The 24,791-nt window shown below is 44.2% G+C and overlaps 1 protein-coding gene across 2 annotated transcripts in view; it reads left to right on the top strand.

Annotated features, from left to right (window-relative positions):
• The window catches only part of MTMR14 (myotubularin related protein 14), a 181,743-nt gene that overhangs the window by 97,607 nt on the left and 59,345 nt on the right, over positions 1-24,791 (top strand). For both annotated transcript variants that reach the window (XM_086939383.1, XM_086939382.1), the window contains exons 15-17: positions 6,029-6,087; positions 15,714-15,852; positions 19,330-19,506. In XM_086939383.1, the coding sequence (XP_086795509.1) occupies positions 6,029-6,087; positions 15,714-15,852; positions 19,330-19,506 (375 nt within the window). The remainder of the gene's footprint in view (positions 1-6,028; positions 6,088-15,713; positions 15,853-19,329; positions 19,507-24,791) is intronic.

The following is a 24,791-nucleotide window of genomic DNA, read 5'->3' as shown; positions in this document are numbered from 1 at the left end:
ATCCTGATGTCATCGGTGGCGGCAATGAGGGCAGTTTTGGTGCTGTGGTTGCTGCGAAACCCGGTCTGGGACGGGAACAGGAACGAGAGCAGGGAGATGGGTCGGAAGTTCTTGAGGTCCTTGGGCTCCGCCTTGGGTTTCTTTAGTAGGCGTTGATCTCTGCGTGCTTCCAGCTCTCTGGGAAGGTCGCTGTCTCGAAGGAGATGTTGATGGTTTTTCGGTGGTGGGGTGCGATGGGGCTGCTGGCTTTGTTAAAGATGTGGTGTGGGCAGGGGTCTTCCGGGGATCCGGAGTGGACAGAGTTCATGATCTTGATGGTGTCGTCGTCGTTTAGGTTGGTCTAGGCGAGCAGGCGGTTGGTGCAGGCGGCGGTCGTGGGAGTGGGGGTGTCGACGGGCAACCTGCACCTCCATGCATGGAGATTGAGCAGCGACAGTTGTTCTCCTTTGAGCTTCCTCCTAAGGTCATTGATGTCATCCTGGCACTCAGACACCCTTCCACAAAATCTGTACATGCTTAGACAAGTTTGTGACTTGGTGCCGTACCTGCCACTTTGGCCTGTTGCAGGCAAAGAGTTGGATAGGTTTGCTTTCTTTTTGGCTCCCCAAGCATTTTCTCTGAGCACAGTTAATGGATAACTCTCTGCCCTTTTAGCTTTTTTTACGTTTGCAGAACCACTGAGATAGAATCACTGAGAGGCTGCTAGTTGAGCGCTCAGTCGTTGTTTTAGCCTGTTGAAAACTGCTATTGAATTTTCCTTTGTGTCCGATCCCCCTCCCCCTGCATTTGCACGACATTTAGGACCTAAGATACCGAACTTTTTAAATCTATTTTAGAATCTTTTAGAATCTTGCTACTGAACGCTCCTACCCTCGTTTGGGCTGAGAATTCATTTTGGCATTTCCCCCGGTCCCCGATCCCTGGGTGCTGTACTCGACTAGGTCCCGGGCTCGATCCGGTTTTGGCGGCCATCTTAGGTGGGGTCACATTCGCCGAGCGGTCTAGTCGCCCTATAAAAACAGTCCTTTATGGCTCCGGCGCGTCCGCTGCACGCGTCCGCTGCGCGGAGTTTCGCCAGAGTTAAGCCCGTCTGTGCCCGTCCGGGCCCATCCGGGACCAGGGCCAGTGGCTATGCCCGAGGCGAGTCCCCAACATTCTATCACGATCAGGTACACGAAGGATGAGCTTCTATCCTATAGAATACCGAAATATGACAGATGCTGCTATATTGCCAAAGATGGAAAGCGCTATAGGGGATGTAGAGTTTGCCAACCAGATTTAGGAGAAGCCACCCCCACTACCTTGCGTCGGCTCGCCCTGCTTAATTGCAGGTCTCTTCCCTGCCACGCTACAGAGATTAACTCCCTACTACTGGACCACAAGGTTGATGCCTTGCTTCTTACTGAGACTTGGCTATCTGACACCTCTGGTCCGGACGTGGTGACAGCGTTGGCGCCGGGATATCTGATCTACCATCTTGAAAGAGCCGTAGGGAGAGGGGGGGGTCTGGCCATTATATATAGGGAGTCACTGGGTTGTAAGGCACGTGAGGCAGGGGTCAAAGACTGTGAGAGCTGCCAATTCTCACTTCAATTCTCCCCTACCTGCACGCTGACAGGCCTCCTAGTCTACCGGCCTCCTGGGAGTGTGGGTGATTTTACATAGTCACTAATGGAAACTACCACCCTCCTGGCTGCGGCCTCATCCAATTTCATTCTGCTGGGAGATCTCAATTGCCATTTTGATGAAGTAACTGACCCAATGGCAACTAACTTGATGAGCGAGTTGAGCGCCCTGCAGATGAAATTGATAAATACTGGGGCCACACATGTTAAAGGTCATCTTCTGGACCCCTTTTTCACGAACATGACGGGTATATCCGCTATGCCTCCCCTCGCTCTTCCCTGGTGCGACCACTCACTGATCATGGTTAACTGGGAGGTTAAGTGTGATGACACCCTCCCACTCAGGAAATTTAGAATAGACAGGGCATGGTCAAGGCTCCCTGTAGAGGCCTGGAATGCCCGTCTGGAGGGCACCCAGCCTGAGAAGGGTTGTGATCCGGTGACTGCAGATGCTACAGTGAGGAATTGGTTGACCAATGCAGTGGACCATGTGCTTCCACTTAAGATGCTTATTAGGGACAAGAGAATGGGGTCTGCCCCATGGTATACCCCAGCGCTCAGAACCCTGAGACAGAACTGTAAACGCGCGGAGAGACTATGGAGGAGGAGCCCGGAGACAAATAGCAGGGAAAAATATCGCATGGAATTAAGAACATACAAACGTGCTATACGTACTGCTAAGGCCTCCTTCTATGGGGAGAGAGTAAATCACGCTGCGTCCTCATCCAGGGAAGCCTTCCTAGTGATGAAGGAGATTCTTAAACCGCCTGAGCCCATTCCTGTCTACGACAGACCACAGGAAAAATGTCTGGAATTAGCCACTTACTTTAAGAACAAAATTGATATCATTATTAGTTCTCTCCCTTCGGTGATGGGAACATCGGCCCCTTCTGAGGACTTCAGCATGTCGGAAAATCTACTGGCGTCATTTGGCCCTGTATCCTCAGGCGAAGTACTGAAGGTCCTCGGGAGCCTGAAAAGTGGCTCACCTCGGGACCCAGTCCCAATGCGGTACTTAAAGCAGGCCGCCTTGGCGATAGGAGAGCCCTTGACCGATCTGGTCAATCTCTCGTTCACTCATGGAACTGTGCCGCCTGATTGGAAAAGTGCGTTTGTCAAAGCGCTTCTGAAGAAGCCTGGCTTGGACCCGCAGAACCTGGCCAATTTCAGGCCCATCTCCTTGTTACCAGGAGTTAGTAAGATCGCCGAGAGGTTGGCGAACCATCGGTTATCCAACTTCCTTGAGGAGAATGGCCGGTTGAGGGACTCCCAGACGGGATTTCGACCGGGTCATGGAACTGACACAGCTCTGCTAGCAGTGGTAGAGGAGGCCAGAAGCACTTTGGACGCAGGGGGGTCAGTGGCAGTGATCCTCCTGGACCTCAGTGCGGCCTTCGATACCGTCAACCATGGGGTGCTGATACAACGTCTAGCTGAGTCGGGTGTCACAGGAGTGGCCCTAGAATGGTTGGCCTCCTTTCTGGAGGGGCGTACCGTCTAGGTCTGGGAAGGAAACGCAAAATCCCCTCCCCTCCCACTTCACTGCGGGGTGCCCCAGGGCTCATCCCTGAGCCCCACGTTATTTAACGTGTATATGGCACCCCTGGAGGGTGTGGTGTCTCCGTTTGGCTTTAAGACCATAAGCTATGCGGATGACACCCAGCTTGTGGTGAGTCTGACACAGCTGGAGAAACAGCCTGAGACGCTCCATTCATGCTTGAGAGAGGTGTTTGATTGGATGTCCAGGTCATCGCTCAAATTGAACGGATCAAAAACTGAGCTGATGATCTTGGGCCAGTCAAGTTTTGCCCTCTCGCCGAGCAGCTGGCCCAACTGCATGGGCACCCCGCCCGACCCAAAGAAGGAGATTAAGAGCCTGGGGGTCTGGCTGGAGCCGGATTTGTCCTTTAGGACACACGCCAAGAAGACCGCTGGCGTGTGTTATGGAATGCTCCGGCCGGCCCGTAAGGTTCTCCCCCTGCTGCCAGAACTCTCCCGGAAGCTGTTAGTCCAAGGCCTAATCATCTCACGCCTGGACTACAGTAATGCGCTCTTTCTCGGAGCGCCAGAGTCAACGTTTAAGATCCTGCAACAAGTGCAGAACGCAGCAGCAAGGCTGCTGCGGAACGTTCCGGCCAGGCAGTCAGCCAGGCCTGCTTTAAGAGCACTCCATTGGCTCCCTGTCAGAGAGAGAGTTACCTTTTAAGGCCCTCTGCATCGCCCACAAGAGCATACAGGGGAAAGGACCAGCTATTCTGAAGGACATGATTCGGCCTTATAAGTCCACAAGAGCTTTACGCTCTGACAACAAACACCTCCTTCAGACAAAGAGAATTAGGAGAGCCCGTTCAGGGGGCAGGAGTTTTTCTATCCATACAGCGCGTGCCTGGAACTCCCTCCCACTCTCACTGCGCTCCGAACCAAACCTTCTCAGATTCCGGAAACATCTGAAAACGTATCTTTTTCCAGAATAATTGTAGCTCCTCTGCCCTCTATTAGTAGCCTGCTCTTGGTTTCTATAAGCGCTGGGATGCCCCTGGGTAACCGTGCGCGGTACAAAATTCAATAATAATAATAACAGTCTTTGTTCAAATCACCGGTTGTGATGCGTATCCCATTAGTTTTACTGCATATGTTCCTGCCAAAGCCATTTTGATGCTACATTGGGACTTCAATCTGGCTGTACATTCCTAATGTGTTCTTCTTTTGAACCAATACCCAGTTGTCCATTGTGCCTTCTCTCCTTAACCCCTTCGATGCTCAAGACGAGCTCAGCTCGTCATGAGGTATACCTCTAGGGTGCTCATGACAAGCTGAGCTCATCATGACCACACCCATTGACATTAGGGCCCAGCACAGAGGAGGATCCTCAAGAGCAGCCAAGGTGTTCAAATGGCCTTCCTGGTTGCAGCAGCATTACATGCTGGATGAGTGAACTTCAGGCTCTTTTGGTCTGACCTTGCTGTACGACCTTTCTTCCGGACAAGCCAGCTTTAAGAACAATTTGATGTTTTTTCATGTTGGGCAAGCCACCAACCTCCGGACATTCTTTACTCTGCTTCATGCCTTGAGAGAATAAGAGACTGCATTGTTTTTTGGACCCCAAGAGAGGGTGCTTCCTTTTCATTGGCACACTGAGTGCCCATCCTCATCTGTCCGGCAGCTACGTGAGTATGTGTTCACAAGGCATTAGCGTCTTGACGAGTTCTTTCTGCAGGTGTTATTAGACTGAGCCAGCCTGCAGACCCACCGTTTTGGAAGGTACTGCTTTTTCTATTCACAAGCTGAGGAATCGGCAACTGGAATGCTCTTTCTGGTGGGAGCTCTATTTAACCACAGGTTCTTTACTGCCCTCCCACCTCTGCATTCTGTGGATGGTCTCTTCAATCTAAAAAGATCCCAATTTAGGTATCTACACACTTGTCTAAGTCGCTGATGGGCTCCATGCCTGGGAGCATGGGCGAGTTTATGAAAAACTTAAGCCAGGGCGCAAAACTGGAGCTTTCTTGTGGTGTAAGAGCCTCAAGAAGCGATAAGACTTTCCTCTTGAAACGACTCCTCTGTAGGAAAAAGATAACTTGTCACAGAGCCTTTTCTGGCGCTGCCCCAAAGCTATGGAACTCTCTTCCACTGGAAGTACGCCGAATCTCTTACACGACTGCATTCAAATTGGAAGCCCAAAAATTCTTTATGAATACATTCTTACCCTATTTGGGCTAGGCGCACCTGCTTGAAGAAAATCGCTCTTACTTCCATTGGACAATCCTTTTATTAAGGTTCTTTTTTTGTGCAACTGTCCCTGGATATGCGATCATTCCTGTTTCCTACTCCTACTTGTTGTCGATTTTTCATTTGTCCTTCCTCCCATCCTATTGTAAAGCGCTCTGATAACTCTCGGGATCTTGTTTGCGCTATATAAAACTTTATAAATAAATGGGTGCTGCTTATATGTTGGTCCGTTTGTCACTTCCAGAATAGTAATGTGTTGACAGTCGTGTAGCGCCACCTACCGGCACAAAGGAGCACTGCTTTTGTGTTTCCAAATTCAACCTGGAGTCTGGGGGAAATTCACAAGGTGAGGAATCTGTGGTTAGACTATCAACCAAAAGAACCTTGTCGAAAGTAGCTTGTTCTTTAGTTACTCTCTGCTCTAAGTTGGGGGCACACTCCTGCCTGAAGGCAGTGTATCGGTGGATGCTGATGCATCCCACTGCTGATGGAGGCAGTGGAATTGTAAGGCGTGTAAGTATCCCACCTGCATTTTCCTGCATCTCACTGGTGTCCACAGGCTGGTGAGGGACGATAGAATGTGAGTACCCTCCTCCCCTCCCCTAGCTCCATCTGGTTGCTACATTCCTTGGTCTTCTGTGTCATGATGGATATTTGTACCTCTTTGTTTCCAGGAGGAAGAGTTCACAACCGCGGGAGCCCGGGTTCCTCCTTGAAGATCTCGGCATGCTTAGTAAGTACCGCATTCTCTAAAGTAATTACAGGGCCCGTCTAATCTAAAGCCACATTTACTAATTGGGAGTTATGTCCTCTATATGCTACTTTTATAGAGTAGAAAGGTTTATTGCATGATTCTGGATTTATTGCTGTCACACACTTGAAAATGGAATTTACAAAATGTGATTTTCCTGCTTCAAAGCCTCGGTGGCAGCTGCTGAGATCTAGAAATGTGTTAAACAAAAGTAATTGTTCTTTTAAATGTGGTTATGAACATTCATTTTAAATGCCAACCCTCACTCCCCCCCCACCATTTTAGTACATTGTCTGGTCGCTCTTACAAACTGTGACCTGTTCACATTATTTAATGCTAAAAGTTCTTTCCAGGGCTGTGTCGTGCTTGAAGTCCCATCCTTGTTCTGTTATCTGAGCATGTTCATGTTATTTCAGGTGTGTTGGAAGCTTGGCTAGATGTGTTTTGACATGAATCAAGTCCTTGGCATAGGTCAGGGAGAAAGATTTAAAGCGTAATATTGGAACTGTGTCAAGCAAGGCTTGAGTCACTGAAATTAGACATTTTACCTGGAACAGCCTCCCCTGTAACTTTCAAGATTTGCTAGCAGAAGTGGTAAATGTCAGTAAGTGTTTCTCTGACCTTCATTTAGATCAAACTAATTAAGTGAATGGAGAATGTTTGTTTTACTGTCTCCGAAATTCCAAGCGGTTACTTTGCTTTCTCTCTCTGAAAGGCATTATTTGACCATACGGTGTTGTATTTGGCCATAGCAATCCCTCTTTGTTATTTAATTTGTTTAACGTTGAAGCCACTTTGGCAGTGACTGGTAACAGCCCTTTGTTGTGAAGAGTTCTCAAATGGACATGGAAAAATGGTCCCAGCCAAAAATAGAAAAATCATACTAACATTTTCAGCCTTTAGTTGTTAAACGCATTATGGGACGTTACTGCCCCACTAAATTTAGTTGTAATCCCAGAAATTTTATTAATAGTTTCACAAATTTCCAATGCAGTACATACATCCACATTGGTCCACCGCTAGACTCCGCCCCTGTTTAAATCGTCCCCTATACACTGAATTTTAGAAGATGCAAAGTTGTTGTCTTCAGTACGTAACCAAGTGTAAGTTTGGATAACATTTTAAATACTAAGTACCTTTAACAAGAATACTTCCCCCACTCACCCTCCCACCCCCAATCTGTTCAACAAGCATTGCCATTTAATCCATGTGCTTTTGTCGTGTCACAAGGTACAGCTCTGATGTCTGGGTAAACTATCAAATGATTTGGGAACACAGGTCCCTCTGTAAAGACTGAATCCTACAGGCAGTAATGTTTGAGACCAAAGTGGTAAATTAAGCGCACAAGTAGTAAACCCCTTGCAAAATATGCAAAAAGAGCCAAAATAATAGTTTTTAGAAGTATGAAGTGTTGTAAGCATGTCCCCTTCAATCCAAAAACCGATTGTCCAGTGATAATTATGTATGACTATATGCACACTATAAGGATGTCCGTAGATCTTCCAACCAGTCAATCATTTATTTTGGAAAATTATATTCCTTAAAACAAATAAAATCTACTATATTTGCAATTCATGTCAAATGTTGGGATGTTAAAAGCAGCACACAACACACTTTGTCATTTACACTACATGCAAACTGCCAAGCATTCACTATCTTGAAAATAATTTTGTATTCCTCAACTGAGGAAGGGCAATGATTTTCTTGGGTAGTTTTGAAAAAAAAATGCAAGTACTTAAAAATAACACCGATTTGAATGGTAACAGAATTCCGTAGCAGTAACAGTCTCATACTACCTAACGGGCATTCCTTATTAAAGGGATTAAATACTTGTTCATACAATTTCAATATAATGGGCGTTAAAGCAGAACATCCTGTCAGGTTTGTGTGCAAAATGTCAAACCGAACAATGGCATAATACATTTTATTTTTCTCACCAGGACTTGGTTAGATCTGTTACTGGTAAGGCGCCCACTGACTGCATATATGCGCACAGAGCGCGCCTTATCTCATATACCAGTCATGAGGAAGCTGGTAATGGTATCAACTTGAACAACATTATTACATTCCGTAACGTTTTAGTCCCCTGTTTACCAATCTGAATCTGTACCAAGGGAGCCTAAAGCTACCAAGGCAAGAAAAAACACCTACCTCCATAGAGAGGGTGGGCGCATGGATGTCACATGCACGAGTGATGATGGGGGAACATCATTCTAGAATCCTTTTATTTCCTTAGCAATGCTGTGTTCATGTGCCTAGCCTACGCTCAAAAGAAAGTTTGTTCAACTCGCTCAGTGATAAATTTAAGTCCGGAAATCTGGTGAAAATTTATTGGTGGGCTGCTTCTGTTGGTTCCAGCAAAGAGGATACCCTCCTCACCCTCATCCTTGAAACCCTTTAAGCCAAATTCTGTTTAAACTCTAGGAAATGTCTCTCGGAAGGCTATTTAAGTCTGCATTTGTCACAAAAGTGGTTTGTTCAGCAATGGCTTGAGAAACGTTCCTTGCAGTTCAGCTTGTTGTTTTTCCTGCTCCCTTAATTACTGATTAGTCCTTTAAACCAACCTTTACCTTTTTGGGTAGTTTGGAGTGTTGTCAGAAATTGTACATCTGTAAAATGTAGAACTACATGTTGTAACCATGTATCCATGAACTTATTGTAGTAATCACACTTAAAACTTGATAAAGTTGAACTATTTATTCAGATACAGCTTTCAGTGACCCTCAGCTTCAACTGCTTGCAAAAGAATCTTTCATGATGTCACACATACATCAGAAAGTTATCTTCTCAAAGAAGACCTCACCACACGTCTCCCCCTCATAACAAAATATAAATAAATGACGACTTCCTAAATAATATGTTACTGTCTAGTATATTTAACAATATATACAATTTCTATCAAAATTACATTCAAATTAATTAAACAGATGTAGGAATTAAACTGTGCAATTGTTCAAGATACAACTTCAGGAAAATGAGGATTGATTTTACAAATACGTCCAAAACTCCAGATTTTTCCATTATTTAATTTTGCAACTGATCCCATGACCTTAATTACTTTTCGAGGTTTGGAATATTTGCTTTCTCCCTTTTTAACAAATCCAGACTTCCTCACAACAACCCAATCACCATTCTCAATTCCCACAACTTTCACTCCTTTTGTTTTATCATAACTTTCTTTGTTCCTAGCATGAGAATCTACCATCCTTTCAGCCATGCACTCACGATCCACCCAAACTTGATCTTTCTTCCTTAGCCAAATAGGTGATTCCTTAGTGGCTGGTTCTCTTCCTTTCAATGCAATGAAAGGAGAAATTCCCGTAACAGAATGAGAGGTTACCCGATGAGCCCACATCATCTTGTTTAATTCTTCCCTCCAAGCTAGACCATTTGCCAATGATAACTGGATATTGCCCATTATAATCCTATTGACCCTTTCAACAAGGCTGTTAGCCTGTGGTCTGAACAGTGCTACTTGAACATGATCAATCCCAAAATAATCAAGGAATCTTTTCATCATGCTAGACACCAATACGGATGAAAACACTCGCAGTGTTGAGTGTTATTCCAACTAAACCATATCCGTTATTAAACAAGACCGGATGGCAGGATACTGTTGTACCTGTGTGTGCGTATCAGTAAATAAGCACCCGCGATCTCGAATGAGATGTCGAGCCTGGGCTCTGTATAAAAAACCCAAAACTCCGTGTTCGGAGATACCATCCGCGATGTGCAGTCCAAATCATAAGCACACAAGATGCTCGACATCTCATTCGAGATCGCGGGTGCTTATTTACTGATACGCACACACAGGTACAACAGTATCCTGTCATCCGGTCTTGTTTAATAACGGACCGTTCAACACGAAGATAGTAGTTTCAGATATGGTTTAGTTGGAATAACACAACACTGCAAGTGTTTTCATCCGTACGGTCAAAGGTAAACAAAGCTTTGTCCGACGCGCATTGGTTAACATCGAACCAATGCTATCCTTCGAGACATTCTTGTTGCCCAATCAGGGCTTCGTTTTGTAAATGGTGGTGCGAACAACTCACATCGGCTTTCCTTGAAATAACAGCTACACTACTGGATGCGAAGAGAGCAAACCAGTTTCGAGACATGTGGTTGCTCCCTTTCAGGTCCGCAGCCACCGTATATCCTGCGGCCACCGACAGAGTAGCTTCACCTCCCCCTCGGCTCACGACATAGAGCGAGGCAACGACGGAGAGGTGAGAGCGCTCATCTTTTTTGATTTTTGGCATTTCTTCTAAGATGTGAGGAAGCGGAATAGGAGTTCAGATCAGCAACTCCGTTTTTTGCCAGCAGTCTGAGAACATGGTAGTCTCTCTTCTATCAATGCAGTTTGCTGCATATTACAACATTGATTGTAGAAACTTCCTTGACAAGCGCTGGCTTCCCACAGTTAGTTTGTAGATGTCTCTATGGGAGGCGCTGGTGACGGGGGTCCTTTCTAGCTTTTTCTAGGGCAGATGTAAATCCTTGACGCTGGCCCTGGGACACTGGTCTGGTCCTTGGAATTGGTGCATTACACCCAACAATAGAGTTATGTCACTCTTAACCTTTGACATCCTTAACTGCCACTTTTTTGGTTGCTGCAAGTGTATAAACTATTATGGACTACTTCCAGTCCAATTTTGGTTTTTTTGAAACGTATGTCTTGCTTTTGTTTTCTTTTTTAGTGCGTGGCCTCCTTCACTCTGAGCCAGTGCCAGGTGAGGTGAGGTTTTTCCTCCCTACAATTTGGGTGAGTTGATGATCAGAGGACTAATCAATGCATCAGGCATATGTGATAGTCCTTGAATTAATAACAATGTTTGTTATCTTTATCTATTATTATTTTGTTTACATACAGGAGAAGAAATACCATTTTCCTCATTAGAGGAAGTGGAGCTGTTCTGTAGTTTTTCACAGTAAGTAAAACGTTGCAGTAGTGCATCATAGGTCCTGAAGAAAGCCTATCCAGGTTGAAACATGTCGACCAGTTTACAATCATGGTGAATAGCAATTCCTTGCATGCTATTTTTCACACTGCTTTTAATCATACCACCTTGATGGTCAGACCCAATAAAGTTTCTCACATGACATAAAGATAGGTATTTTTAGAACACGTGGATTACAATTTATCCTTCTTTCTTTTTTTCTCACAACTTTCTGAGCACTGCAACTTAAGCCCTTTCAGCCTGCACTTGGTCATCTCTAATGGTTGAGGGTCAACAAAGTGGTCCAAGTTCTGCTAGCCTTAGGTTTTTCCTGAGGAAGGGCACACTGGATACCACATTTTCAACCGGACAATCCAGATGACGATGCTCCGCTATTGAGTGGGCTGATGGGTACTTTTCTGAGCACTTTGTAGGCTGTCCTTGTAGTCATTTCTTCTCCTGTTTTTCACATTCATATCACTCAGGATTGTTATACCTCATACATTAACCTTTTGGTTTTGTCTTACAGAATGAACACTATATAGGTTCCTGTAATCAGACTTCTGGTATCTCTCGTGTTATTTAAGATTTGTCAGCACCTTGTAGACGACACAATGCATATCCTATTATTTTCTCCTCTCCATCAGCACACTGTCAAGATGGCACCCAAACCTACATTGCTAGCATCCGTCGTCAAAACAGTTTTTCTACGAATATCAAAATGGCTCAACACAGGAGCACAAATCAAAGAATCTTTGACCTTCTTAAACACCTCTTCACAGGTTTGGTTCCACTCAAATTCAATACCTTTTTTCAACAACGCCCTCATCGGCTCAACCAGATCAGAAAAATTAGATACAAATTTTGAGCAGTTTTCTGCCAAACCGAGAAATGACCTTAGCAAATCCTTGTCTACAGGCCTCTGAGCTTCAACAATAGCTTTTACAATGCTATTGTTTGACACTTTTCTTTCTTTATGGTCATGCCATGTTCATCAATCCTTCTTAACACTTCATTTAGAAGCTCATCCTGTTTTTCAAAAGACTCACCCACTACTAGAATATCATCTTGGAAACACAAGATCTTATCCATCCCCTTAAAAATAGTGTGCATAATCCTTTGGAAAACTGCAGAAGCCAATCCGAAAGGCATGCGGCAATATCTGAAAGCGCCCAGCGGAGTTACAAAAGATGTTAAGACTCTCGACTCTGGATGTAAATTTACTTGGTGGTAGGCAGCTGACCTATCCAAGACTGAAAAAAACCTTACCACCACTCATTCCACTCAACATTTCCCCAATATTGGGAAGGGGTTGCCCATCCACCCCGATATTTTAGGTTCAGATCTCTGAGATCGATTCACAAACAAATTTTGTTACCCTCCTTCGGGGGCAACCACAATGGGGGCAAGCCACTCTGATGCTTCTATTGGCTCAATGATCTTACTTTCCAACAATTTATTCAGTTCTTGTTGAAGAGGTTCCCTCAAGTAAAGGAATAGGCCTAACTTTATGTACCACAGGCACCGCGTTCTTCTTCAAAATTATGCGATGTGTGAGGCCCTTCAACAAACCCAATTTGTCTGTAAAAACATTTGGGAATCCAGACATGAATTTTTCACTCCACTCTGTCTCAATCTTACACACGCTTTCCACGACCATAACAGGTTCTTGACTATTGGGATTGAGGACTATATTTAGGTCCATTTAGTGCCGCCAATCTAACAAATTAGAACCATCTTCGGATATGTATACTCTCCCATGAACAGCATTCCTTTTAAAAGCAATATCACTCCACAACATACCAATGATATTGATAGTTTTTCCTCCATATCCAACTTCTTTTATATCGGTAGTAGTAGGTCAATTATTCGCCCTTTTAGTTCTATGAAAACTGTTTTACTGATAATAGTGAATACATTTCTAGAGTCAACTAGGACCTTTACCATAGATTTTCCAATCATAATATTACAATGTGGTTTTTCGAGCTTGTCAGTGCTTTCCCTTTTTACCACAACACCATTGGTACCATCAATGTCATTACACCCAACCACATTGTCATTACTAGTTTCATTAAAAATATCACATTCATCAATTGCAACAATCACATCTTCATGTACCTCACCAAGATTTTCTACTACTTTAACATTGGAGTGTTGTGCAGGCCGCAATTTTGTTCTACACATTTTAGCCAAATGACCCCTCCTTCCACAAGTTTTACAAATCTAATTCCTTGCCCCACAGGTTGGACTTGTGGCAATATGTCCTGGTCCACCACACCTATAACAAATAATTGTCCTTTTCTCAGGCAACTTATTTGTACCGGCCTTTATTATCAAATGTCTTAATTTCTCTTTTGACTTTCACTTCTTCTACATCGATCGCAACAACATCTTTTTCGGATACTTTGTTGCTTGATTTCCCAACATCAAATTCTTTTAACCAAACATCAGTATTCCCCATGCTTCTTGAGATCTGAATAGCTTCATCAAGAGTTGGATCCAAAGACAAGTCTCTCTCTGATTTTTTTGTTTCTCGTGCATCTAACCATTTGATCACGAATTAAGGAATCCATTAAACCCTGAAAATCACAAGTTACTGCTAGCCCTCGCAAAGCAGCTACAAAGTTTATAATATCCTCATCTTGTGATTGAGAGCAACAGAAAAACCTATGTCGTTCAAAAACTACATTTAGTTTAGGAGTTAAATGTTTCTCTAACATCATAAGAGACCTGTCATAAACATTAATTGGATGTCCATTCACAACTCCCAAGGAAATTTTAGGTAGATCATCATATATTCTTCTATCTTCAGTTCCCAAGTGATGTAACAAAATGGCTTGTCTCCTTAAGGGACCATATTTATCCCCCCCAATCGCTAACAAATAAGTGAAAAATATATTTTTCCACCTTTTCCAGGGAATATATGGTTCACCGGGAACCGGTAAAAAATTAGCCCTTGCTGACATTCCCTGATCTGACATACCTGCAAAATTTTTTAAATAATTACCACAATTAAATAACACAACAAACTACTATAACAAATTAAAATAATGAATTAAAATAACATTCTAAAATAATAATTATTCTAGTCCAGGATATCAAAATCTACTTTGTATATTCCTCCTTCTATACTGGCGCAATGTTTATCTTCAATTAGTACCATAGTGCTCGAGCTCTTCTACGTGCAATATTTATCTTCAATCAGCATTGCAGTGCTTACATTTGCGCAACAATAAATAAAGATTTCAAAAGCTAATTAAACTCGATTTTCACATACGCGCTTTCAAATAGAAATGTCATATATCTTGAATAATGTCTTGAATAATGCCATCAGTTGCTTAAATTAATATATTCTGTTGAATAATCCTCATATAAAGCAAGGTTGAATCAGGATGCACAAACAATGCTTGAGATCCAAAATCCAATATGAATGAAATACCTGCCAAAGTCATTTAAATTATTTAACTGATTTCCTCATGAAAATTTAGTTTTTTCTTTTGCTTTTAATTAGATTAGTCGCTGAATTATCCAATAAAAGCACCACAGAAAAAATTTCAAACTCGCTGTTTTCAATGCAATTCTTCTGATTTCTCTGTTTACCGCTAAAATCCAGGGGTGAAGGTCACTGTGAACACCGCCCCCTGCGCAGTGATCCAGTTGTCCTCGTCGCCATGAAAAGTGTAGTAATCACACTTAAAACTTGATAAAGTTGAAGAACTAGTTATTCAGATACAGCTTTCAGTGACCCTCCGCTTCAACTGCTTGCAAAAGAATCTTTAATGATGTCACACATACATCAGAAAGTTCTCTTCTTACAGAAGACATCACCACACTTATTTTATTGTATACATAGCAACCTGGCTGCATCTTTACATAACTATCACTTCAGAACCTTTCTCCAGTCACTATTAGTGTTTTGAGTGATCATTGATGTATGGCTGTGATCTTCAGTGCTCAAAGTTATGTTTGCTTGTGAGATTGCAAGTCCTGTTCCTTTTCAACAGTGCATCATGTGAAGAATCTCGCACTGAATTGTTTCACCCGGGATCTAAATTTCACACCTCCGAAGTTATCAAACGTTATCATATCCTACTTTTCATTCAACGTAGTGAGAATCCAAGTAATTATTTTCTTTGCATAATTTACTAACTTTTTCTTGAATGTCGGTAAACCATTTAGTGAAGTTAGCTATACCAGTTTACTGCTGGCATTGCTTTTTAGAGGTAATGGAGAAGCATCTGAAATACCGTTTTCTGTTCAAGGGCCACTACAGCTTCCCTTTTATTCTTTGGTGCGGAGTTCAGCTTGGCATGAGCATAGTTGCCTCTGGCCAAGAGGATGCGGAGTTGTTTTAATCCTCCATTTGATGACGTCCACTTTTGGAAAGCCATTGCATAATTTTGGAGTGAATCCTTCAGTTTAGTAGATGCACTCAATCAAAAACAACATCTTCTGGTCTGTTTTACAAATGAGTGTTCTATTTTAGTCCATAAGACACTGATTAAAGATATTAACAATTATGTGTAGTATCTGTGTTCCTCGCCTGCTTTGTGGTGTACAGCTTTTCATCAGGGTGAATTGCATAAATTGACTTAATTTAATAGATTTAGCTTTGTTTTGAATTTTTCAGCTGTCCAGATCTGAACTGAAATCTACCCTTTCTTTCAGAGCGAAGAGATCGGGGCAGCTCCACCAGTCTGGGCAGCGATTTCTCCATAGTAACAGATGATTCGCCTTGTGCTGCTGGAGGCTTCTGCTATGATGGTGTGGATCTGCTCTCCAACAAAGCACAGCCACAGCCTGCTTGGTGAGACTTACTGTATAGAGCAAGAGGTCCAAGGAGTACTTGGAGAAGTGTTGAGGGACATGGCTTGTACATTAATCCTTCCAGGGGGTGGTGAGAGCTTCTGAGTAATAAGTGTTCTCTGTTATCTGGCGTGTTCTGCCAAAACGTTTTGAAAAACTGTTGGCTGCTGTGCTTTCATGTTGGTAACCATGCACAGCACGGTAGGTATATTATTTGAAGCTGGATGCAAACTTTAATTCCTTGAGTGTTTAATATTGTAACATGAATTGGAAATCTGTTGCGAGAAGGGAAATATTCAAAAGTTATCCAGGTGAAGTAAACTAGAGTGAAGTCACTCGTCCACTAGAACGTTTATAGCATTGTACTGCACCTTGTCGCTGGAATTGGAGTTGATATTAATATTGCAATCAGTAGATGAAAAGCTGAGAAGGTGCATTTGTATGAAATGGAGGACTGTACAAAAAACATTTTGTATATTCGGCTTTAGAAAGCGAGAAACTGATGCTTGTTGATGTGTGTGCATAATTGTACAAGTTGCATCAAATTGATGACCACAGAGTAATGAGAACACACACTCCAACTGGTGATTTCACTCCCTCTAAACTAGTTTCCACATAGTCTTTACAGAAGGTGGACTGTGCCCAAGAATTGAAGTTCCTTTAAATCACAGAGTTCCTTGCAAATACACCAGGATGTTGTGATTTACACTTCTTTATTGGGACGCATCTTCACTGCCGTTTGAAAAGATTCTGCACACTAGGACAAATAGATTCGCGCCCCTTACCTTTATAGGGCACATATGGGCGTGCATGATTGATTTGCGCCCCTTACCTTTTATAGGACACCTATGGGCGTGCATGATTGAACTGTAACTACAAGAGTGCATTCCCACTGAGGTCCGTTGAGTGTAGGTAGAGCAGAATTATCACTCCACTCCCTTTTCATCTGCTACAAAAATGTGTTTGAGGCGCACCAAAATATGGAGCCTTTTTTTAAATATTTTTGTTTCTTTGCAGATGGTGCCCTAATCTCTTTTGAATTTTATTCCGTTATGAATGTGTATTTGAGTTCCTTTTAGTTTGCTAATGCTTGGTGTTCAAACAGGTATGGCGGACAGGCATGTAGCCCTGCCTTGCATTCCAGACTTCATGTCAAGGTGGTATCCTTTTTAGCCCTGGCGTAACTCTATTCTAGCTGGGGCACTGATGTGTAGGCCTGGTCAAGTGAATTCAACATCCAGAACCTGCTCTGTCACCTCGAGGGTTGCATACACCGTGCCCTCCTAGTGGGCCTTAGACTATGGTCCATGCCTCTGTGCATCACTTAGACTGTCCTGTTTTTTGCAAATCAGAACGGTGACCAGACCTTTCGTTTCTGTCAAGGAGAGACCTCTTCTGTAAAGTCTCGTCTGTGAAGCTCAGAATTTCGCTCTGAAATTTCGTGTGCTGAGTGTGTAGCACATGTATGGTAGTGAGACTGGCTACTGCAGCCAGCGGGATCTTTTCGGATGTCCCAGCTTTAGCAAAGCACAAGCTGAAGGAAAAGGACCGCTTCCCTCACAGTTGTAGTGTATTGCCTTCATTTCTTTGGCTGCGGAAAGGAGACCTGCACGTTGAAGTGAGAATGGACATGGGCTACATTTAGAAACTCGACCATGACCTTGTTAGTCAAAGGCTGCTGACTTGTTCTTTCTGAACACTGCCATTTGGTAGATGGTAGGTGTGAGGCGTTGGACTGCAGTTTGTTGTTCAAGTGAAGACATTTCTAGTCAGTCCTGTCCTTTGTCTGACCCTGAACAATGTTTCAGGAAGGCTGAAGACTGTTGCAAACATCTCACGTCATTGAGTCCTTATTTGGGAAATCTTGCTTGGAGCCAGCAGTGTCATTGCTACCTGCTGTTGCAGTCCTCTCCTTGTACAAAGGTTGTGTTTGCGAAGCAGCTTGAAAATGGGATAAGGAAAAGAACCAGCTCAAAACAGTTCTGAAACCTTAGACCGCTGATCCACATTCTGTCTGGAAAATGTTTATAAACTGGGTGGGGTGGTTCAAACTACCCCACTTTGTTCCAACGTCTTCTTTACAGAGGAGGTGAGACCTCTGCAGAGCCTTGAGTTGCTGTCTAATCGGGGCTGGTGTCTGTCTGACAGCGCGTCTCACGGATGCGAGAGGAGATCATATGGAGTTTGCATTTCCTCCTGGAGGGAGAAGCTGATAATCTGTCTAAAGAGGCTAGAAGCTAGCCTGCCTTCTGAAAGATGGAAGAGACCTACTTTGCCTGCAGGAGTGGATATTGTTCAGGGAGAGTAGCTGTGTGTGTTTCTGACACCAGGAACATCCAGGGAAATTGTCACAGAACGAAGCCAGGAGTGACCCTGCTATGACTGGGTTTCCTCTGTCTTTGAGCGGTTCCCTTGTGAGCTGCATTAAGACTTTCCAGGACCAAGTACCAACGTGTTGCCCAGCAACGTGCCAGTGGCCCAAGAGACTGGTGTTGCCGATGTCATTGAATGGAGCTGCTTTATGGTCCAAGTTGAAATCCCTGATTGTTCTGGAGGCCGCACCTGCTGAATCTTGAGAACTTGCCTGCAACTGGCCCTGGAAGGCTCTCACTGCAAAATCATTAAGATTCATATCTTGCTCCAACTTTTTGGCAGGAGCAGACAACAATGAACAGTGAGATGGGACATAGATTCTTAAGATCACCCGATGCTCTATTTGACTTGTTCTTTAAGGGATAACAATTGCCTTCTTCCATAGTTGAGGCGATTTCTGTACCAATAACTTTATTTAAAACCTTTTCTAAATAGGTACTTGCAATATGTGGTGCTAGTTGAAGAATTCTGGGGGGACATGGGTCCTCCGAGAATCCTGACTTCAATTGCATTAAAGAAAAAATATTGTTTGAGTATAAGTTATAAGGGAAAAGGAAGCTAAAAAGAGGTTTCATTGGTTCTAGGATTCTCCATTCCACCCCCAGGAGATGGACCTCAGAATTAATTTCAGAAAAAAATATTCATGATTTTCTCTTTAAAATACTCTGCTATACTGTTGCAGAAACTTTGAGAGTTTTCAAGAGATTGCTGAATAGGGAGGCTAGATAACTCTTTCACTGTCTTAAAAATCTCATTTTGAACATTCAAGGCCTTCGCATTTACTTTTGTAGTAAGCAGATTTGGCCTCTGCAGTAGCCCTTTTACAGATGACAATTGCACCTTTATTCCTCTCCTCCTGAGACCGAGCGGTCCTCAATCTATGTTCTAGTCTCCAACCGTGTTTTCTTTGGGATCTTTATTACTCGGGAAACCTATTGAAAAGCTATGGTGGCTGGCACTAGGTTTGCAAACACATCTTATCTATATGCTCCTGCTCTTCCATGAAAATATTTTAGATGCGCATCTTAGGATGAGCTCTTTGCTATCAATGTATGATTGATGACCGAATCAGTAAATGTTTACATGTCTTACCCTCCATCTACAGGCGGAAGGCCCATAACTCTTCTCCTCAGACGGTGCTCATGGGCCGTGCTTTGCATTCAGAAGAACGGCTACTCTATCCAGGGGTAACGGAAGCAAAATCTTCAAGCTCTTCCTCATCCAATCATTCAGATAGCTTCCTTCGGATAGGCAGCAGTCCGCTTGAGGTGCCGCAGCGCAGGTAACTGAGGTTTTATGATGCCAATACCGGATTTCTTCAGTTGTCTGTGTTTAACCATGTTTTAGTGTGTTTGCAGATTTTCCCTTAACACATACTCTTTTTCTAAATGCAATAGGACATTTTGTTTCCTTTTCCAGTGAGACTTTAATTTGTAGAGTTGTTGCATGTTTTCCTACTCTGATTTCATAGAGGTTGCTTGTCTTTTTTTTTTTTTCTGTGTCGGCATAAGTCGATCCAGTTGTAACTGTTTTCGGCTCGATGTTTTAAAGGGATGCTGGCTGCTCACGTGTAACTTGCATTTTGCCACGTATTGTGCGCTAATCGTCGAAGTTAAATGTTTTTTACCCTAAAATTGATATTTTTAAAACTACATTTACCACCATGGCATAGAAAAATTATTTCCTTTAATTTTTTATGGGCATTCCAGTGGGTATTTTTCAGTGTTTTCCCAACTTCTTAAAATCAGTTAGTTTATTCATTTAGATCGGTAGAGAGGGAGATAGAAATGGAGATCGATATCAAAAGAAAAACAACTTGTGTAGTGCCAGCACCTCAACTTGGGCAGGTGCCAAGCTCCTGTATTACATGCAAATGTTTGACCCCTCCTGGAAAAAAAGTAAAAAGAACTCTTGGACTCCCAAAAATAAGATCACTTATTTTTGACGGCTCGGCATGTTTCAGCTTCTCCAAAAGCATTATATATAATATGTCTTAATACACTGATGAGATAGATATATACACATTCGCATATATACACACACACACTTCACTAAGAACCGGCCACTTCCACCATATGGGGAGAGTGCAGAGTAGCGGGTGATAACGCTGCTCGAAATCAAACGAAGGCAAATCTTGTTTTCCTGTAAATATCCACAACCTGCATACAACATGCCTGTTTCAAAGGTTCAATTTAATGGCGACGCGTTTCAACCCAAACGGTTGACGAAGATCCGGTTGGGTTGAAACGCGTTTCCATTAAAATGAACCTTTGAAACAGGCAACCTGTGTGCAGGCTGGTGATATTTACAAGAAGGCAAGATTTGCCCTCATTCGATAGATCTATCTCTCTAAAATTCCAGTGTGTTGTAAAATTCTTGAGTTGGGGAATTCAATATTAGAAATATTTGATAAGTTCTATTATGTCTCCACATGGTAACATTATTATGCGTGACCTTGTGAACCAAGCTTTTTTTTGTAACTGTGTACATGAGCAGTATCCAAGCCAGTGGGGGTGCTGATGGTTACCATGGAATTTCTCTGTGTCCTATTTGAGCATAGTCCGTGAAGGACTCTCTTCATTACCCCATTGATAGATGCAGCTTTGGAGTCTCTTTCCATGGTTGCTTAGCTACATCCATATATAGCCGTTTTAGGGTGTTTTGCATATGTACTATGCCGCAGTGACATTTCGGGAACCCCGCAGAAATGGGACTGGCAGCTGGCGGCCTAACAAAGAGGGATTTGCTGATATTGGGCTATGTAGTGGCCAGAAGGATTGAGGAAGCATCAGGGGTGATCGCCATATGAGGGAGTGCCTGGCGGGCCATGGGCGATGCCCGGATGCACTGGAAGAGAGAACGAGGCGCCCGCAGGAAGAATCGGAACATGGACAGCCGGCCAGCTGAAAGAGCAGGCAACCATCTTGGATGCCTGGTGGAGCGGAGGGGCCCGTTGTGTGGGAGACAATGGTGGGTGCTGCAGAACGCATCCACACTGAGAGGGGCGGCCGCTTGGCATAGCTGGACATCCGGGAACTAAGCAGAGAGCCCAGTGGACTACAGTCAGTGGCGTGACTGGGGGTTGCCGACAGGATGTGCAATCCCGGAGGAGAGGCCCGCTACTCCGTGGAGGAGAGGCTGGCGCACGGCAGGAGATGAGGGCAGAAAGTGCGGGTCGGCGGGAAACACTGCAGCGTCACCATAGGAGAAGATTGTGTCCCGGGATGGCAGTCTGTGGATTACCCATATGCATGAAGTATTGAGATACTGGAATGGGAGGCAGGACGGTGAATGACTGCCATTTTGGGACCGACTGCCATTTTGGGTGCCCGAACGCGAGGAAAGGCCCGCACTGTGAGGCGTGTCGAGTGGCACCACTGGGGGGGTAACTTTTTTTTTCAAGCACTGACCTTGGGTACCATTTAGGTAATTACACGGTCTGTGCCCTAACAGTGCTGGACGGTACAGGAATTCCTCATACCATACGTCTGTGCGTGTATAAGGGGGTGTGTGCAGATGCACCTGTGTGTGTGTGCGCGCCTGTGCGTTTATGAAAGACTATGTTCACATTTGTGTTTGCTTGTGCAGGTCTGTGCGTGTGATGGTGTGGACATGTATTTGGGTGTTTTTGTTTTAGAGCATATGATTCTATGTGTGCTTGTGTTTGTGCGCGCAGATGTTTCTGCATGTGTGCTTATGTCTGTGTGTCTGATGGTGTGTGCATGTATTTGAATGTTTTTGTATTAGAGCATGGAATTGTATATTTGCGTGTGGATGTTTCTGTATGTGTGCCCTCTGTTCGCGTATTAGTTTGTGTGTGCGCACATTTGTTGTGTGCTTGTGCATATCTGTGCATGTGATGGTTTGTGTGTGTGTGGGCATGTATTTGTGTGGAAGTCCTTGAGTATTTTTGTACTGGAGCATGTGATTGTATGTGTGCTTGTTTTTTTATAGTTTCTGTATGTGTGCTTGTGTGTTTGTGCGTGTCTGTGTGTATGAGAGTCAGCGTATTTGTGTGTGCTTGTGCATGTGATGGTGTTTACGTGTGCATGTATTTGGGTGTTTCTGTATTAGTACTAGGGATTTTATGTGTATTTGTGTTCTTGGATGTTTCTGGCTATGAGCGTGTCTGTGTGCATATGAGTGTGTGCTCACATTGGCGTGTGCCTATGCATGTCTGTGCGTGTGATAGTGTGTGCTCGCTGGATTTGTTATTTTCTGGCGGCCGCTGTCCTGGATATTGACTTTAACTGCCTGATGCCTGACCTTAGGATGACCACTAGTGTACCGTACAGTCCCCTGCCTGACCCCAAGATGGCTTCCATAGTGGACCCCTACTCGGTGTTTTACTTCCCTGGGACAACAATTGGACATTGACCAGACCTTGAACCTATCCCTAACCTGCCTACACATCAGGACTTGGAACCTGCGGAACTTACCCCAGACTGTGGAGACCTAGCGATTTGGCTGATGCCCAGTGGAGCTACCATATAGCTAAAGAGAAGACTGGTTGTGGACTCTCCCCCTCCCTGCCGTCACCTACCCAGCCGGACCTTGGGCGAATTTTCCCCTCGTCTCTACGTCCTATATTCCTCCTACCCCTTTACCCTATCCCCTTACCCTTCCTTGCTCCATTCACATTGTCCCCTATGTTCTTTAAATGCTTTTCTTGATACTTCTGTAACTTTTAACTGATGTAAATTGCAACATTATTGTCCCTCATGAAAAGCACTCTGATTCCATCTGGTCTAGCGCTATATAATAACTCATTCATTAATGTTGTTACCATTTAGTACTCTTTCTCTCTTTGTCTTCCTCCCTAGCTCCTATCCACTCTCCCCTTGCCTGCTAGTCTGCCCAGCTCCCTGTCCTTTGTGCCATTTGACTAAGCACTCTGTATCCCCTTGTTGGAGAAAGATCCAATATTTATACTTTGGAGTCTCAGCGTACCCGCTGAGAGTCCACTGCGCCAAGGGAGCCACTCACAATTGAGGTATGGTATGGCACCCTTTGCCAAACCTTTTTGGGGAAGGATCCAGTATGTAGGCCTTGGGGTCTCAGATGCCCCTCTGAGAGAGTCCACTGCGTAAAGGGAGCCTCCCACAACAGAGATAGGGAAGTGATACCACTTCCCCTGGGATCACAGCTTACTGGACTTTGGATGTTACTTTGACTCGTCTACCGGTTTGTGTCCCAGTCACCCTTCCCCTCCTCTTTCTTTGCGGTGTCCTTCACCCTCCCCTCCTCTTTCCTGCCTTCGTTACCTGTCTACTTCCCCAGCTCCTTCCCCCCTCCCCTGAATCTCTCCCCTTGCCTGCTTTTCCCCTTACGTATTTGTGCTTACTGTATATCCTGACCTTACAAGTAACTATGTTGTCATGCTCTAATAACTGTGTAACCTTTGTAACGATGTAACCTGTAACTATGATATGATGCTCATGTAAAGGGCTCTGATAACTCCGGGTCTAGCCAGTGCTATATATTGGGGTGGGGACCGCCAGCCAATATATGGTTATGCATGTCTTCGCTACTACTAGACCGAGCACTGCAAAACTTCTGCTGATCTTAGCTTTCTGGCATTTCAGCAGGATTCCCAAGATATATTGCTCAGCTGGACGGGAAATTTCCCATCCTGTCACCCTCTGTAGGTGAGCTAGGACCTGAACCCAAAGCACTATCTACGTAGGACAGTACTACACCATATGCAAAAAATCAACCCCCTCTGCCCCACACTTGGGGATCCACTTCCCCGGGAGGGGTATATGGTATGCAGTCTCTTTGGGGACAGGTATGTCCTATGAATCACATTATATCCACTTAAATGAGGGGCTGACCGGCACCCTACGAACCTCACCGCGAACACTAGAATTCTCTTTGGAGCTAAGGGGCTTAGTCAGATGCTGTTGCCATGTGTCTTGAACCTTGAGCTGCCTGGGTTGTCTATCGGAGTGAAGAGCCTGGTATCATTGGGAGATTAGTCTGCGTACCCCTGCCATAGCCAAAAGTGTCACCAGGCTTTGTGGGTTCTGGTGTCTCGAAACGTGGGCCACAACTGCGGGGCTGTTGTAGCTAACTTGGCATATTGCAGGGACTGTCCATGTCCTAAATTAAATACTGCAATAGCGTCTCTGAGGGGACACAAAGCGGGCCTCTGAATACAAATCTGACGACAAAATACAGCCACTCTCCTGCCATTTCTCTACTGACTTCACCGGGGCCACCTGCACAAATGGGTAGATAAACCAGAAGTCGAGTACTGGGGCAAATGGGGCCCTTCTAAAACTGTGCTTCTCTACCTTCTGCCATATTCGCCCCCAAGTGCGGAAGGTCCCCGGGAATACCCCCACCTCTCATCAGGAGAGGCCCCCAGTTGTTGGTCCCCATGAGCACCAGCTGGAAGGGACCATTTCTAATTTAGTTCCCTGTCCAGCCAATGTATTGCATGTTTCAATTGAGCTACAAAATAATAGAGCTCAAGATCTGGGACCTCTACCCATCCTTTATCCCATTCGCGTCTCCGGGTTGACAACTCTTCTGTACATCTTTTGCCCTGCCACAGGAACTCCA

This window comes from Lissotriton vulgaris, chromosome 9 (assembly GCF_964263255.1).
Source record: "Lissotriton vulgaris chromosome 9, aLisVul1.2, whole genome shotgun sequence".
Classification (NCBI taxonomy): Eukaryota; Metazoa; Chordata; class Amphibia; order Caudata; family Salamandridae; genus Lissotriton; species Lissotriton vulgaris.
This window is presented reverse-complemented; position numbering and strand designations above follow the sequence as displayed.